Source organism: Anolis carolinensis, unplaced genomic scaffold (genome assembly GCF_035594765.1).
Source record: "Anolis carolinensis isolate JA03-04 unplaced genomic scaffold, rAnoCar3.1.pri scaffold_66, whole genome shotgun sequence".
Taxonomy (NCBI): Eukaryota; Metazoa; Chordata; class Lepidosauria; order Squamata; family Dactyloidae; genus Anolis; species Anolis carolinensis.
This window is the reverse complement of record NW_026943875.1, coordinates 74988-92257: the sequence shown is the minus strand read 5'-3', so window position 1 is coordinate 92257 and position 17270 is coordinate 74988. Positions and strand designations below refer to the sequence as shown.

The 17270-nt window shown below is 44.2% G+C and overlaps 1 protein-coding gene across 1 annotated transcript; it reads right to left on the bottom strand.

The window, feature by feature from the left end:
• Nucleotides 1-8214: 8214 nt before the first annotated feature.
• LOC134295048 (melanocyte-stimulating hormone receptor-like) lies at nucleotides 8215-14310 on the bottom strand. Its single transcript, XM_062966988.1, has one exon. It carries the CDS (start codon nucleotides 12150-12152, stop codon nucleotides 11238-11240), a length of 915 nt encoding a protein of 304 aa, XP_062823058.1. The 5' UTR covers nucleotides 12153-14310; the 3' UTR covers nucleotides 8215-11237.
• Nucleotides 14311-17270: the final 2960 nt, after the last annotated feature.

Here is a 17270-nt window from a genome sequence, read left to right as displayed (position 1 = left end):
GCCCCCCAAACTCGAAATTTGACAACACAACCCATCATTCACGGCTCTAGGTTGATACAACAAAAAAGAAAAGAAAAATAAAGTCCTAATTACAGGGAGAGGAATTATAGTTTTTATCCTATTGCTGTCAGTTAGAAGGTTAAGCTCTGCCCACTTGGTTTCCTAGCAACCCACTCACCCAGGGGACAGGCAGAGTTAGGCCTCACTTAGGCCTCTTCCACAGATTATCAGATTTTAACTGGATTATATGGCAGTGTAGACTCAAGGCCCTTCCACACAGCTATATAACCCATTTATAATCTTATATTATCTGCTTTGAACTGGATTATCTTGACTCCACACTGCCATATAATCCACTTCAGTGTGCATACTAAACATAAAGACAACCATACAACAGACATTCAATACTACCACTACCTCAACAATTTCTCACCAACACCACCAGACAATGCCACAGCAACGCGTGGCCGGGCACAGCTAGTCTATATATATAAAAGAGTGATGGCATCAGGGCAGCAGACAAAACAACAAAACTACAGGCCCCCCAACCTCGAAATTTGACAATACAACCCATCATCCACGGCTCTAGGTTGATACAACAAAAAGAAAAGAAAAATAAAGTCCTAATTAAGGGAGAGGAATAATTGTTTTTATCCAATTGCTGCCAGTTACAAGGCTAAGTTCCGCCCACTTGGTCTCCTAGCAACCCACTCAGCCCAGGGGACAGGCACAAGAGTTTGGAGAGATCCCTAAGGACCATCCAGTCCAACCCTTTCTACTATGCAGCAGGACACAACCCAAGCATTCACAACACATGGACAACGTATAAATACTATACACTACTACACAGGGACATAGACCCCCCCTACCCTCACCACTTTCACATTACACAAACAACCAAATGCATACTAAACATAAAGACAACCATACAACAGACATTCAATACCACCACTACCTCAACAAGTTCGCACCAACACCACCAGACAACGCCACAGCAACGCGTGGCCGGGCACAGCTAGTTATATATATAAAACTAATTTATTTATTTATTTATTATTGTCTGGAGTTACACTTTAAATTATTATTATTATTATTATTATTATTATTATTATTATTATTATATTGTTATTATTATCTAGAGTTACACTTTAAATTATATATACAGCAGAGTCTCACTTATCCAAGCTAAACGGTCCGGCAGAAGCTTGGATAAGCGAATATCTTGGATAATAAGGAGGGATTAAGGAAAAGCCTATTAAACATCAAATTAGGTTATGATTTTACAAATTAAGCACCAAAACATCCTGTTATACAACAAATTTGACAGAAAAAGTAGTTCAGTACGCAATAATGCTATGTAGTAATTACTGTATTTACGAATTTAGCACCAAAATATCACGATATATTGAAAACATTGACTACAAAAATGGCTTGGATAATCCAGAGGCTTGGATAAGCGAGGCTTGGATAAGTGAGACTCTACTGTATTTATTATTATTACAATATTTATATCCCGCCCTTCTCACCCAACAGGGGACACCACGCTAACAACCACCATGTCAGACGACACAAAGAAGCCATTTACATCCACAAGCATGCAGACAATTTCAACAGAAGGGAGGAAACCATGAAAATGAACGCAATGTGACTACCAGTATTAAAAATACTCCAAAATCGGGACAGTAAATAAAGAACGGCATGGCGAAAACAAGGGAATTCCAGTCAGGAAACAATCAGGGCCAGCTGACACCTCCCAAGAAAGGGGTTCCCCCAGGCGGGAAGTAGCCAGTTTCCCACAGACCTCACAACCTCTGAGGATACCTGCCATAGATGTGGGTGAAATGTCAGGAGAGAATGCTTCTGGAACATGGCCAGGCATCCCGGCAACTCACAGCAACCCAGTGATTTTGGTCATGAAAGCCTTGGACAACATACTGTAGAGTGGATCGTGTAATGTTATGTTGTAATTACTGTATTTATGAATTTAGCTCCAAAATATCACGATATATTGAAAACATTGACTACAAAAATGGCTTGGATAATCCAGAGGCTTGGATAAGTGAGACTCTACTGTGTATTATATTATATTATATTATATTATATTATATTATATTATATTATATTATATCTTTCTCCCACCCTGGACATCATTCCACAGATTTATATTATATTATGTTATAATCTTTCTCCCACCCTGGACATCATTCCACAGATTTATATTATACTAGCTGTGCCCGGCCATGCGTTGCTGTGGCAAAGTGGTGGTGGTATTGGTTAAAAATTGTTGTGTAATTTTTATATGACGTTATTTGCATTTTTTAAATTAATTTTATTGTAAGTTATCTTTTTATTTATTATATTTTATTATTTTCTTGTATTATTTTTAGATATTTTCTGTTATTATAGTATTTTATTGTATTAATTGTTTAGTGTTTTAAATTATTTTTAGTGTTTTTTATTATTTTTTTATTGGGTTGCTAGGAGACCAAGTTGGAGGAGCTTAGCCTTCTAACTGGCAGCAATTGGATAAAAGCAATGATTCCTCTCTCTCTCTCTAATCGGGACTTTATTTTTCTTTTCTTTTTGTTGTATCAACCTAGAGGCGTGGATGATGGGTTGTGTTGTCAAATTTCGAGGTTGGGGGGGGGGCTGTAGTTTTGTTGTTTTGTGGGTCGCCGTGATGCCATCACTCTTTTATATATATAGATTATATTACATTATAATCTTTCTCCCACCCTGGACATTATTCCACAGATATATATATATATATGTATGTATGTATGTATGTATGTATGTAGTTTCCAACAGATCTCACAACCTCAGAGGTTGCCTGTCATAGATGTGGGCGAAATGTCAGGAGAGAATGATGCTGGGACATGGCCAGACAGCCTGGAAAACTCACAGCAACCCAGTGATTCCAGCCATGACAACACACATTGAAATGCATATGAAACAAAAGGCAGAGAGAAAGGGGGGAAAGGGGGGATGAGAGACTGAGAAAAAGCAAGAGAGAAAAAGAAAGAAAGAAAGAAAGAAAGAAAGAGAGACCCCTCCCTTCCTCCCTTCTGTCTTTTCTTTGTTCCCAGCATCAGGAAAGGCCTCTCTCTCTCTCTCTCCCCCTCCCCTTTTAGGTTTGTTTTTTTTTTGAGGAGGGGGAGTGGGAGGGGTCTTCAGATCTTCCTCCTGTCATTCCTTCTTCCTTTTGTCCTGATTTCAGGGACAAAAGCCTTGGAGAAAAAGCTGACCCTTGGCATTGGGGGAGGAGGGGGCGGGGCTTCCCCTGATTGACAGGAGACCCCCTCCCCTTTATTGGAATCAATGGCCAAGGACAACATGCAGGGTCTGTATACCATGAAAGTCAAAATTAAGAGGGAGAAATCAGTCTAATAGAAATGCTTGATGTCAATACCGTCAAAACAACAACAATTTATTGATTAGCCAGTTGGCCTTATCAAGAACAGACAGGACAAACACAACATACAGTAGAGTCTCACTTATCCAACGTAAACGGGCCGGCAGAATGTTGGATAAGTGAATATGTTGGATTATAAGGACTGATCAAGGAAAAGCCTATTAAACATCAAATTAGGTTATGATTTTACAAATGAAGCACCAAAACACCATGTTATACAACAAATTTGACAGAAAAAGTAGTTCAATACGCAGTAATGTTATGTAGTAATTACTGCATTTCTGAATTCAACATCAAAATATCATGATATATTGAAAACATTGACTACAAAAATGGCTTGGATAATCCAGAACGTTGGATAAGCGAGTGTTGGATAAGTGAGACTCTACTGTACATCTAGTTCACTTAAAATAAAATACAGATATACAGGTATTTGCCAGCCTGCTGCCAATATAGCTTAGCCATAGATGTATGCATCGACAATGCAAAACACTATTATTATTATTATTATTATTATTATTATTAGTAGTAGTAGTAGTAGTAGTAGTAGTAAATATTAATATATTATTATTATATTATGACACAGCAAACAAGATAGATATGCTGGATTTCATATCACAAAATCACAAGTCGAACACTTCCCAAGTGTCTAGGACTGTGTGATGTATTATTATTATTATTATTATTATTATTATTATTATTATTATTATTATTATTTTATTATGACACAGCAAACAAGATAGACATGCTGGATTTCGTTTCACAAAATCACAAGTCGAACACTTCCCAAGTGTCTAGGACTGTGTGATGTATTTTCGGATGATGCGTGCAGATCCCAGCAGGGTGGCCTTTTGCAGCTGGCAGATCGTACTTTTGTCAATGTCTATTGTTTCCAAATGCCGGCTGAGATCTTTTGGCACGGCACCCAGTGTGCCCATCACCACCGGGACCACCTGCACTGGTTTCTGCCAGAGTCTTTGAAGTTCAATCTTGAGGTCCTGAGAGCGGCTGAGTTTTTCCTGTTGTTTTTCGTCAATGCGACTGTCACCTGGGATGGCGACATCAATGATCCAAACCTTTTTCTTTTCCACAACTGTGATGTCTGGTGTGTTGTGTTCCAGAACTTTGTCAGTCTGGATTCCGAAGTCCCACAGTATCTTTGCGTGTTCATTTTCCACAACCTTTGAAGGTTTGTGATCCCACCAGTTCTTAACTGCAGGGAGGTGATACTTGAGGCATAGGTTCCAATGAATCATTTGGGCCACATAGTTGTGCCTCTGTTTGTAGTCTGTCTGTGCGATTTTCTTACAGCAGCTGAGGATATGATCCATGGTTTCGTCGGTTTCCTTGCACAGTCTGTATTTTGGGTCACCAGCTGATTTTTCAATCTTGGCCTGAATTGCCTTTGTCCTGATGTCTTGCTCCTGGGCTGCAAGGATCAGGCCTTCTGTCTCCTTCTTCAGGGTCCCATTCGTGAGCCAGAGCCAGGTCTTCTCCTTATCAGCTTTTCCTTCAATTTTGTATTATTATTATTATTATTATTATTATTATTATTATTATTATTATTATTATTATTACAGTAGAGTCTCACTTATGCAAGCTAAACGGGCTGGCAGAAGCTTGGATAAGCGAATATCTTGGATAATGAGGAGGGATTAAGGAAAAGCCTATTAAACATCAAATTAGGTTATGATTTTACAAATTAAGCACCAAAACATCATGTTATACAACAAATTTGACAGAAAAAGTAGTTCAATACGCAGTAATGTTATGCTGTAATTATGGTATTTACAAATTTAGAACCAAAATATCATGATATATTGAAAATATTGACTACAAAAATGGCTTGGATAATCCAGAAACTTGGATAAACGAGGCTTGGATAAGTGAGATTCTACTGTATTATATAATAATAATAATAACCTATATAATAATATTTATTATTATTATTATTATTATTATTATTATTATTATTATTATTATTCTTCTTCAAAGACTCTGGCAGAAACCAGTGCAGGTGGTCCCGGTGGTGATGGGCACACTGGGTGCCGTGCCAAAAGATCTCAGCCGGCATTTGGAAACAATAGACATTGACAAAATTATGATCTGCCAACTGCAAAAGGCCACCCTACTGGGATCTGCACAGATCATCCGAAAATACATCACACAGTCCTAGACGCTTGGGAAGTGTTCGACTTGTGATTTTGTGATACGAAATCCAGCATATCTATCTTGTTTGCTGTGTCATAATAAAACAACAACAACAACAACAATAATAATAATAATAAATCACACAGTCCTAGACACTTGGGAAGTGTTCGACTTGTGATTTTGTGAAACGAAATCCAGCATATCTATCTTGTTTGCTGTGTCATAATAATAATAATAATAATAATAATAATAATAATAATAATAATAATAATATAGAGTCCTAGACGCTTGGGAAGTGTTCGACTTGTGATTTTGTGATACGAAATCCAGCATATCTATCTTGTTTGCTGTGTCATAATAATAATAATAATAATAATAATAATAATAATAATAATAATAATAAGCAGCAGCTTAAGCAGTTGCGGGGGGAAAGGAAGGGGTCTGAGGCTGTTAGGAATGGTGGGAGTTGCAGTCCAGAACACCTGCAGGACCCACATTGGCCCACGCCTGGGAAGCCACAAGGAATAGAAATGGAAAAACACTCCGATCTCATGCTCACTTCCCGAATGTGGCTGCACAGTCATGCCTCTTGGGAGCCTGTCTGGCCCTTTTTTCTCGCAAGGAATGGAGATGGAAGGAGACTAGAAATCCCGCAAAACCGGAGAGGCTCAAGCAAACACCGTCAAGAATTTGGGGATTGGGTCCAGATTGATGAATGCTCCGGATGGAATCACAAATTGCCAGGAAAGGATGCCTGAATGTGTTACCATCCTGCTGCTAACCATCTCTCATGTCCCCGCAAGCTAGAGCTGACAGACGGGAGCTCACCCAGTCTCACGGATTCGAACCAGCAACCCAGCCTTCAGATCAGCAGTCCAGCCGGCACAAGGGTTTTACATGCAAATGTGAGTAGATCAATAGGTACCGTTCCAGCGGGAAGGTAACGGTGCTCCATGCAGTCATGCCTATGGCCACATGACCTAGGAGACGTCTACAGACAACGCCGGCTCTTTGGCTTAGAAATGGAGATGAGCACCAACCCCCAGAGTCGGACATGAGTGGACTTAACGTCAGGGGAAAACCTTTACCTTATACTACAAAAATAATAGAATAATAATAGAATGATATAATTATAATATAATATAATGATATAAAACATATTAATATAATAATAGGATATAATAATAATATCTCTATATATAAATGTACTGTTCATTTGTAGGATGGAGTAAACAAAAAAATAACTGGATGAAATGACACCAAATTTGGCCAGAAAGCACTTAACAACCCAAGAGGTGACCACTGCGTGTCAGCAAAAATGGCTAGAGGTGTCAGTGCTGACATGCGTGTCATAGGTTGGCCATCACTGCACTAGAGCGTGGATCCACTTTAAATCTGCCTCCTGCATAATTCTGGAGCTTGCTGCCTATGAAGGGCCCTTTAAACTGCTCCTGGGCCCCACTAAACTACAAGTCCCAGAATTCTGCAGCAGGCAGAAACCGTATTTAACGGGATCCATGCTCTAGTTTGATGGTCTCCTTTTTTGTGAACCTCAGGATATTTCTAGTAGCATCAATATCCTGTGTTTTGTTTTATAAGAACCAAAACCAACAAATGCACAGGATCAGCAGCAAGAGAGGAGTTAAGTATTGGGAGCAGTTTGCAAAGAGCATCCTTTTCGATGCATTATTTATCCACTTCTTGGATGCGTATCTTACCTTTCGCGGCAGCTGAAGTTGAAGCTATTCTATGAATATGAATAAATATTCAATGACAAGGTCTCCCGTGATTGCTTGGCAAACAAACTGGTCCACTTGAGAAACTGCAAGTCGCTTCCGGTGTGAGAGAATTGGCTGTCTGCAAGGATGTTGCCCAGGGGACGCCGGGATGTTTTTGATGTTTTTACCATCTTTGTGGAAGTCTTCTCTCTGTCATGTCCCCGCATGGGAAGCTGGAGCTGACAAAGGGAGCTCATCTGCGCTCTCCCCAGATTCGAACCGGCAACATTCAGTTCAGCAACCCAACCTTCAGGTCAGCAGTCCTGCCAGCACAAGGGTCGCCAAAGACCATCAGAAAGCACATGTTTCTGATGGTCTTAGGAAACCAAACCCCTCTATTATTTTTTTGTTGGTTATGGGGGTTCTGTGTGAGAAGTTTGGTCCACTTCTATCATTGGTGGGGTTCAAGGAACTCTTTGATTGTAGGTGAACTATAAATCCCAGCAACCACAACTCCCAAATATCAAGGTCTATTTTCCACAAACTCCACCAGTGTTAACATTTGGGCATATTGAGTATTTGTACCAAGTTTGGTCCAAAATAATCATTGTTTGAGTCCACAGTGCTCTCTGGGTGTAGGTGAACTACAACTCCCAAACTCAAGGTCAATTCCCACGAAACCCTTCCAGTATTTTCTGTTAGTTATAAAAGTGCTGTATGCCAAGTTTGGGTCAATTCCATTATTCTTTGATTGCTCTTTGATTGTAGGATAATTATAAATCCCAGCAACTACAACTCCCAAATAACAAAATCAATCCCTTCCCAACCCCACCAGTATTCAAATTTGGACGTATCGGGTATTTGAGCCAAATGTGGTCCGTATGTCAGGAGGAATAATCGGAGACTACACAGAGGTCACATTCATGTGCACGATCCACAAAACTCAGCTTTATTATTATTATTATTTCTATACAGAAGATCCTTTGATACATGCATATGCATTATTATTATTATCATCATCATTATTTTATTTACACCCCCAGATTCAAAGCAACTGGGTTGCATCGTCAGTCCTTGCTGCATTTCCATCTCAAGCAATCCATAGAGCCCAAAGCATCATGGCCGCAACAACTGATTTTCCCTTTGTCAATAAGGAAGGATTGGAAAGTCGATTCGGATGACTACACATCATCCAGTTTAGAAAAACAGAGAGTTCTGGATGCGGCATCAATCCAAACTCAGTGGAACACAAAAGGCAAGGAAGCAAGAAAGAGCGTGGGTTTTGATCTGTTTTCTGGCTGGCTCTCTTTGCGTGCATCTACACTTTATAATCAATGCAGTTTAATACCACTTTCACTGTCAGAAATGACATGAGAACATACTGCAAATCGCTTCTGGGGTGAGAGAATCGGCCGTCTACATAGACGTTGCCCAGGGGACATTGCCCGGATGTGTTACCATCCTGCTGGGAGGCTTCTCTCGTGTCCCCGCAAGCTAGAGCTGACTGACGGGAGCTCACCCCGTCTCACGGATTCAAACAGCGACCTTCAGGTCCGCAACCCAACCTTCAGGTCAGCAGTTCAGCTGGCTCAAGGGTTTAACCCATTTCGCCACTGTGGCTCTTAGCACTTTCACTGCCATTTCTCAGTGCCATTACCTTCCCGCCTGAGCGGTACCTATTGATCTACTCATGCTTGCCTGTTTTCGAACTGACAGGTTGGCAGAAGCTGGGGCTAACAGCGGGAGCTCACCCCACTCCGCAGATTCGAATAGCCAACCTTTCCGTCAGCCAGTTCAGCACCTCAGCAGTTTAACCTACTGCGTCATCGGAGCTCCCAAATGAAGATTTTGATTATAATAACAACAACAGTTGTTTTTACTAACTGGGTTGGGCTTGGTTCCTATAATTTACAGATACAGTAGAGTCTCACTTATCCAAGCTAAACGGGCCGGCAGAAGCTTGGATAAGCGAATATCTTGGATAATAAGGAGGGCTTAAGGAAAAGCCTATTCAGCATCAAATTAGGTTATGATTTTACAAATTAAGCACCAAAACATCATGTTATACAACACATTTGACAGAAAAAGTACTTCAATACGCAGTAATGTTATGTTGTAATTACTGTATTTACAAATTTAGCACCAAAATATCACGATATATTGAAAACACTGACTACAAAAATGGCTTGGATAATCCAGAAGCTTGGATAAGCGAGGCTTGGATAAGTGAGACTCTACTGTATATAATCTCTGAAGCACTTCAGGAGATAAAGATTCTCCCCTGACATTAAGTCTGACATTAACCAGGGGCTGCACCACCGGGGGCACCTCTAAAATGTTAGAAATCCCCAAATTTCTGGCCTTCCAGGTGTTTTGGACTTCAGCTCCCAGAAGCCACAGTTGTGTTGGCCAATGAACAGGGATTCCGGGAGCTGAAGTCCAAAACACTTGGAAGATCAGTGTATGGGAAACACTGGGATGCAAAGCTCAGTGTTGAAGTTCTCTAGAAGTTTGGGGACTGAGAAGGTCTTGGAGGGGAAAAGGAACTCAATGTTGAAGTTCTCTAGAAGTTTGGGGACTGAGAAGGTCTTGGAGGGGAAAAGGAACTCAATGTTGAAGTTCTCTAGAAGTTTGGGGACTGAGAAGGTCTTGGAGGGGAGAAGGAGCTCAGTGTTGAAGTTCTCTACAAGTTTGGGGACTGAGAAGGTCTTGGAGGGGAGAAGGAGCTCAGTGTTGAAGTTCTCTAGAAGTTTGGGGACTGAGAAGGTCTTGGAGGGGAGAAGGAACTCAATGTTGAAGTTCTCTAGAAGTTTGGGGACTGAGAAGGTCTTGGAGGGGAGAAGGAGCTCAGTGTTGAAGTTCTCTAGAAGTTTGGGGACTGAGAAGGTCTTGGAGGGGAGAAGGAACTCAATGTTGAAGTTCTCTAGAAGTTTGGGGACTGAGAAGGTCTTGGAGGGGAGAAGGAGCTCAGTGTTGCAGTTCCCTAGAAGTTTGGGAATGAGAAGAAGAAGGTTTTGGAGGGGAGCAGGAGCTCAGTGTTGAAGTTCCCTAGAACTTTGGAGACAGAGAAGAAGAAGGTCTTGGAGGGGAGCAAGAGCTCAATGTTGAAGTTCCCTAGAAGTTTGGGGACTGAGAAGAAGAAGGTCTTGGAGGGGAGCAGGAGCTCAATGTTGAAGTTCTCTAGAAGTTTGGGGACTGAGAAGAAGGTGGTCTTGGAGGGGAGCAGGAGCTCAATGTTAAAGTTCCCTAGAAGTTTGGGGACTGAGAAGGAGAAGGTCTTGGAGGGGAGCAAGAACTCAATGTTGAAGTTCTCTAGAAGTTTGGGGACTGAGAAAGTCTTGGAGGGGAGCAGGAGCTCAATGTTGAAGTTCTCTAGAACTTTCGGGACTGAGAAGGTCTTGGAGGGGAGAAGGAGCTTAATGTTAAAGCTCCCTAGAAGTTTGGGGACTGAGAAGAAGGTGATCTTGTAGTCTTACCTTCATTCCACCTTCCCTCCTTTCCCAATGGCGAAGAGAAGCAAAGAGGAACTCTGACAAGGGTTGAGATTAGTTTTTAGGTGGAACAAAATTGCTTTCAGGAGCCAACGAGCCACGCCACTCAAGGAGCTGGGGCACGGCATTGGAAGAGCAAAGGAATACTGACCAGGAAAGTTTAGGTTTCTCCACCATCTCTGTCCACTTGTCTGTCCATATCCACTTGCGAGAGTTTGTGTTCCTTGGGTTCTAAGGAAAGGCAGAAGGTCCAGCTTTGATAGAGAGCCACCAATGTTTAGGTGGAATCTCTTGACTCCACCATCAATCTCTTGAATCCATGGATCCATTGAGTCCTACAGAAAACAAGCTGGTTGTCTTCTCCTCAACGGGATCCCCTTTCCAATATCTAACCCTTCCTCCATAGTTTCCTTCCCTTTCTCCTCCCTTCCTTCTTTCCTTCCTCACCTTTCTCCATCCTTCCTTCTACCAAACCAAGAACAGCATGTCCTTCAAAGTCCTCTTGAGCTCCTGGCTCCGGAAGGCGTAGATGACGGGGTCCACCACGGAGTTGCAGATGATGAGGATGAGGTAGAGGCTGAAGTAGTTGAAGTAGCAGGCGCAGCGGAAGGGGCAGATGATGATGAGGGTCAGGTGGAGGAAGAAGGGCCCCCAGCAGATCAGGAAGACCCCCAAGAGGATGGTGAGGGTGATGGCCCCTTTCATGCTGGACATCTGTGGGGAGTTCTGCTTCTTGGGGATGTGGGACATGCGCCGGGCGTGATGGCGGGCCAGGATGAACATGTGGGTGTAGAGTGCCAGGATGAGGGTGACCACGGCCACGAAGAAGACCACCAGGCAGGTGATCACCGCCGGGCTGTCGTTGAGGATGAAGACGATACTGGCCACGAAGCAGACCGCCCAAATGGACAGGATGAGGGCCAGCGCCCGCTGGAAGGTCATGATGTTGTGGTAGCGCAAGGCGTAGAAGATGGTGATGTAGCGGTCGATGGCGATGACGCTGAGGAAGGACAGCGAGGAGAGCAGGGAACTGCAGATCAGCATGTCCATGATGATGTCCATGTGCTTTATGGTGGATTTCCCCAACAACAACAGGCCGTGGTCGTTGAGCAGCATGAAGAAGGTCTCCACCACGTTGCTGATGCTCACCAGCATGTCCGACATGGCCAGGCAGCAGATGAAGTAGTACATCGGGGAGTGCAGGTTGTGGTTCTTCGCGATGGCGGCCACCACCAGAAGGTTCTCCACGAAGCTGATGGCACCCAGGATCAGGAAGACTTCGTGGGGGATCATCAGTGGATTGTCGGTGGAGCAGTTGCCCCCTTCGGTCCCATTGACGGATAGGTTGCCAGCCAGCGTGGCATTGTGGACCGTGTACATCTTCTGGACAATGTGGTGGAAGATCTCCACAGAAATGCCTTGTTGTCCTCCAACTCCTTCTCCAAATAGCTTTGTGGTCTTCTCAAGGATCCATTGGAGGTGAGATGAAACAGGGAGACTTTTCACCGCAGATCCGAGAGTTTAGTTCGGCCGAATCAGCCAAGCGGGACCTTCTGTTTTCTCGCAACGACCCCGAGGTTCTCTCTTCTGGGTCTTTGTTGGGTTGGATGGCCTCTCGTCTCCGTCTCTCCTCCTTCCTTCTCCACTCTTTTGAGTCTTGGAGCCTGAAGGGCCGGCATCCGTCTCGGAGCCTCTCTTTGTAGCAACTCCCGGCTCCTCCTCGGCTTCACGTCGGAAGACAGAGTGGCTTTATCTGTTCTCTGTCCCCAAAGTAATTGATTAGCAGGCGTTCGCGGCAAAGAAAGGAGCCTTTCTCTCCTCTATTTTTAAGGAAATTTCCGGTTGGGCTCCACCCTCAGCAGATCCGCATGACAGAGACCCAAGACATTATGCAACGTTATGCGAGCTGTCCCCTGTGTTGATGTCTTGGTGGTGTGATGCCCAACGTGCCAAGGCCACGCGAGCGGATGTGGTGGACATTATGCACCACCCCGGTTGGGTCTTAGATGCAGAGCAGATGGACATCAACTTCAGAACTTCATGGAGCACTACTCCATGCTGGCTCTGCTCCAGAGAGGTCCTACTCACTCTTATCCTAATGGAAGAGACCTAATGGGCCATCCAGGCCAACCCCACTGACACCAGAGAAGGGGAATCCAACTGACTTCCCAGCAGAAGCATGTCCCACTGTTAAACCTCTCTGACCATCATTAAGTTCTTCCTAATGTTTAGGAGGAATCTCTTTTCTGACCATTTGATTCTCTTCTCTTCTCTATACCAAACACCTTCAACTCCATGAGCCTTGGAAGCCATGGTCTTCAGACCTTTGATCATTTCTCCAGACACTTTCCAATTTGTCCAACATTTTCTTGACTGAACTGGACATAGTTCCAGGTGGTGGAAGGATTTCAGATGAACACAGGTGGTCCTTCAAACAACCAAGTCTTGGGAGTCATGGCTTTCAAACTTTTGACCATTTCTCCGGACACCTTCCAACTTGTCCACCTCTTTCTTGACTGGCTTTGCTCAGAACTGGACATAGTTCCAGGTGGTGGAAGGATTTCAGATGGACACAGGTGGTCCTTCAAACAACCAAGTCTTGGGAGTCATGGCTTTCAAACTTTTGACCATTTCTCCAGACACCTTCCAACTTGTCCACCTCTTTCTTGACTGGCTTTGCCCAGAACTGGACATAGTTCCAGGCGGTGGAAGGATTTCAGATAGACACAGGTGGTCCTTCAAACAACCAAGCCTTGGGAATCATGGCTTTCAAACTTTTGACCATTTCTCCAGACACCTTCCAACTTGTCCAACTCTTTCTTGACTGGCTTTGCCCAGAACTGGACATAGTTCCAGGCGGTGGAAGGATTTCAGATAGACACAGGTGGTCCTTCAAACAACCAAGCTGTGGGAGTCATGGCTTTCAAACTTTTGACCATTTCTCCGGATATCTTCCAACTTGTCCACCTCTTTCTTGAATGGCTTTGCTCAGAACTGGACATGGTTCCAGGCGGTGGAAGGATTTCAGATAGACACAGGTGGTCCTTCAAACAACCAAGCCGTGGGAGTCATGGCTTTCAGACTTTTGACCATTTCTCCGGACACCTTCCAACTTGTCCACCTCTTTCTTGAATGGCTTTGCTCAGAACTGGACATGGTTCCAGGCGGTGGAAGGATTTCAGATAGACACAGGTGGTCCTTCAAACAACCAAGCCGTGGGAGTCATGGCTTTCAAACTTTTGACCATTTCTCCAGACACCTTCCAACTTGTCCAACTCTTTCTTGAATGTCTTTGTCCAGAACTGGACATAGTTCCATGTGGTGGAAGGATTTCAGATGGACACAGGTGGTCCTTCAAACAACCAAGCATCAAAGCAGCACATGAATCCCAATCCTAGATATGATCTTTCTCAGCTTGGAGAGAAGACTGAGCGGTGACATGATCTGTTCTTTGTCTTCATGTCATTCCAACGTATGGTGGAGCCATCAAAGAAACTTCTTGGTAAGATGGCCACAGGTGGTCCTTCAAACAACCAAGCCTCAAAGAGTTTAAAGCAGCACATGAATCCCAATCCATGATCTTTCTCAGCTTGGAGAGAAGACTGAGCAGTGACATGATGTTCTTTTTCTTCATGTCAAGTTATGGTGGACCCATCAAAGGAACTTCCTGGTAAGATTTGTCATTGCCTTCTTCTGAGAAGAATGTGTGACTTGACCAAGGTGGGCTTCATAGTGTAGCAAGGATCCAAACATTCAAAGCACGATTCCATGCCAACTCTCTTAGAACCACCTTGAAGTAGTTGAAGGAACGGTTATGGAGACGATGGAGACAACCTCAGCTCCGAGGACTAGAATGACAAGAAATGAGATCCCACCTAAACATGAGGATGACGTTGCAGCAGAGTGGGCTCTCCATCTTTGGATAGGCATCTTTCTGGGGGTGGGACTAGATGACCCTTAAGATCCCTTTCAACTCTTTTAAGATCTTGTTATTCTCTCTCTATATTATTTTTAACTTGCCAAGTAAAGTATCTTTTGGCTCGATCTCAACAGATTCCGGTGGACCAACGCATTGACCCTGACGGTCCCAAACAAACAAACACGGGGATGCCCCGGATCACACAGCCGGACACGCATGAGATGCTGAGCGCGATCACATTGCCCCCCCCCCCCCCCCTTGGGCTCTTTGCTGTTGCTTTGCCTGGAACAAGACATGTTTTCATTTCTATCAATGAGGCCTTTGAGAGCCCGGCGCAAGGGGAGGGGGACTTCAAAGTGTGAACAGGGCAGCCGATGCGCCGGATCTGGCCTCGATTCTTAAGAGGCCTCTTTTGATCCATTCCAGTTGGTTCAAACTGGGACCTATTTGCTCAAACTGGGACCTATTGGCAGGGGGGGGAAGTGAAAGCCGCCAGCCCCAACAACTATAGATTTTGGGTTTGCAAATTGCAGGACACAATAAAGGAGAGTGTCAAGTGTTCAAAGGGACAAGTGTCTTTGTCGTTTGCCACATTTGGAAACCGATACGAGAGAACACAGTTGGGGCACCCAAAGGCCATCCAGTCCAACCCTGTTCTGCCAGGCAGGGATACCCAACATCTGTTATAGAACTCCAATATGCCGATGACAACGTAGTCTGAGCGCACTCAGAAGAAGACCTACAAGCCACTCTAAACACCATCGCAGAAGCATACGAGAAGCTCGGCCTCTCACTGAACATCGAGAAAACCAAAGTGCTCTTCCAACAGGCACCAGCTAATCCCTCTGTAAGACCAGGAATACAGATTAATGGTGTCACATTAGAAAACGTTGACCATTTCCGCTACCTTGGCAGCCACCTCTCCACAAAAGTCAACATCGACACTGAAATACAACACCGCCTGAGCTCTGCGAGTGCAGCATTTTTCCGTATGAAGCAGAGAGGGTTTGATGACCGGGACATCCGTAGAGAGACCAAGGTGCTTGTTTATAAAGCCATTGTCTTTCCAACTCTGTTCTATGCCTGCGAAATGTGGACTGTCTACAGACGTCACATTCAACTCCTGGAGCGTTTCCATCAGCGTTGCCTCAGGAAAATCCTGCAAATCTCTTGGGAAGACAGGCGGACAAATGTCAGTGTGCCGGAGGAAGCAAAGACCACCAGCATCGAAGTGATGCTCCTGCGCCATCAACTCGGCTGGACTGAAGGCCACGTTGTCCGGATGCCCAAAGATCACCGTCTCCCAAAGCAGTTGCTCTACTCCAAACTCAAGAACGGGAAACGTAATGTTGGTGGGCAGGAAAAGAGATTGAAAGATGGGCTCAAAGCCAACCTTAAAAAATGTGGCATAGACACTGAGAACTGGGAAGCGCTCTAACTGGAGGTCAGCTGTGACCAGCAGTGCTGCGGAGTTCGAAGAGGCACGAATGGAGGGCTTAAGGGAGAAACGTGCCAAGGGGAAGGCCCGTCAAGCCAACCCGACCGGGACCACCTTCCACCTGGAAACCGGTGTCCTCACTGCGGGAGAACATGCAGATCAAGAATAGGTCTCTTCAGCTATCTACGGATCCATCCCCAAGACCATCATCCTCGGCCTACGAGGGATCGCCTAATACAAATAATAGCCAACTAAAGCACTCCCGAGAGATGTATAGTAACCCAGACCATTCCATTTAACCTCCATCAAAATCTCTACAAAGGAGTGGCATCCGATTCAACTTAAGTTTGGAAGGGGCACCCAAAGGCCATCTAATCCAACCCCTTCCTATCAGGAAAGAAGACACAATCCACTCTACAGTATGTTGTCCAAGGCTTTCATGGCCGAAATCACTGGGTTGCTGTGAGTTGCCATGTTCCAGAAGCATTCTCTCCTGACATTTCGCCCACATCTATGGCAGGCATCCTCAGAGGTTGTGAGGTCGGTTGGAAACTAAGCAAGCGGGGGTTATATATCTGTGGAATAATGTCCAGGACTCTTGTCTCTTTGATTAGCATTGAATGGCCTTACAGCTTCGAAGCCTGGCTGCTTCCTGCCTGAGGGGAATCCTTTGTAGGGAGGTGTTAGCTGACCCCCGATTATTTGTCTGGAATTCCACTGTTTTCTGAATGTTGTTCTTTATTTACTGTCCTGATATATATACACTAAACCCCACTTGTAGGTTCCTAACAGATCTCACAACCTCAGAAAACTAACAGCAACCCACTCTACAGTAGATACAACATATAGTAACTCGGACCATTCCAAAGGCAGTAGAAATCCACCTTTCCAGCTATTTCTGTATCGTCAGTGGGATTAGGGTTGTTGTATGTTTTGTGGGCTGTATGGCCATGTTCCGGAAGCATTCTCTCCTGACATTTCTTCGCCCACATCTATGGCAGGCATCCTCAGAGGTTGTGAGGTCTGTTGGAAACTAGACTAGACTATATCTCCAGGGTGGGAGAAAGAACTCTTGTCTGTTTGAGGCATGTTGCAATTGGCCACCTTGAATGGCCTTGCAGCTTCGAAGCCTGGCTGCTTC

Excerpts from the sequence above, each read along its gene's own strand:
- LOC134295048 (XM_062966988.1), bottom strand. The coding sequence starts at position 12,152 with ATGTACACGGTCCACAATGCCACGCTGGCTGGCAACCTATCCGTCAAT.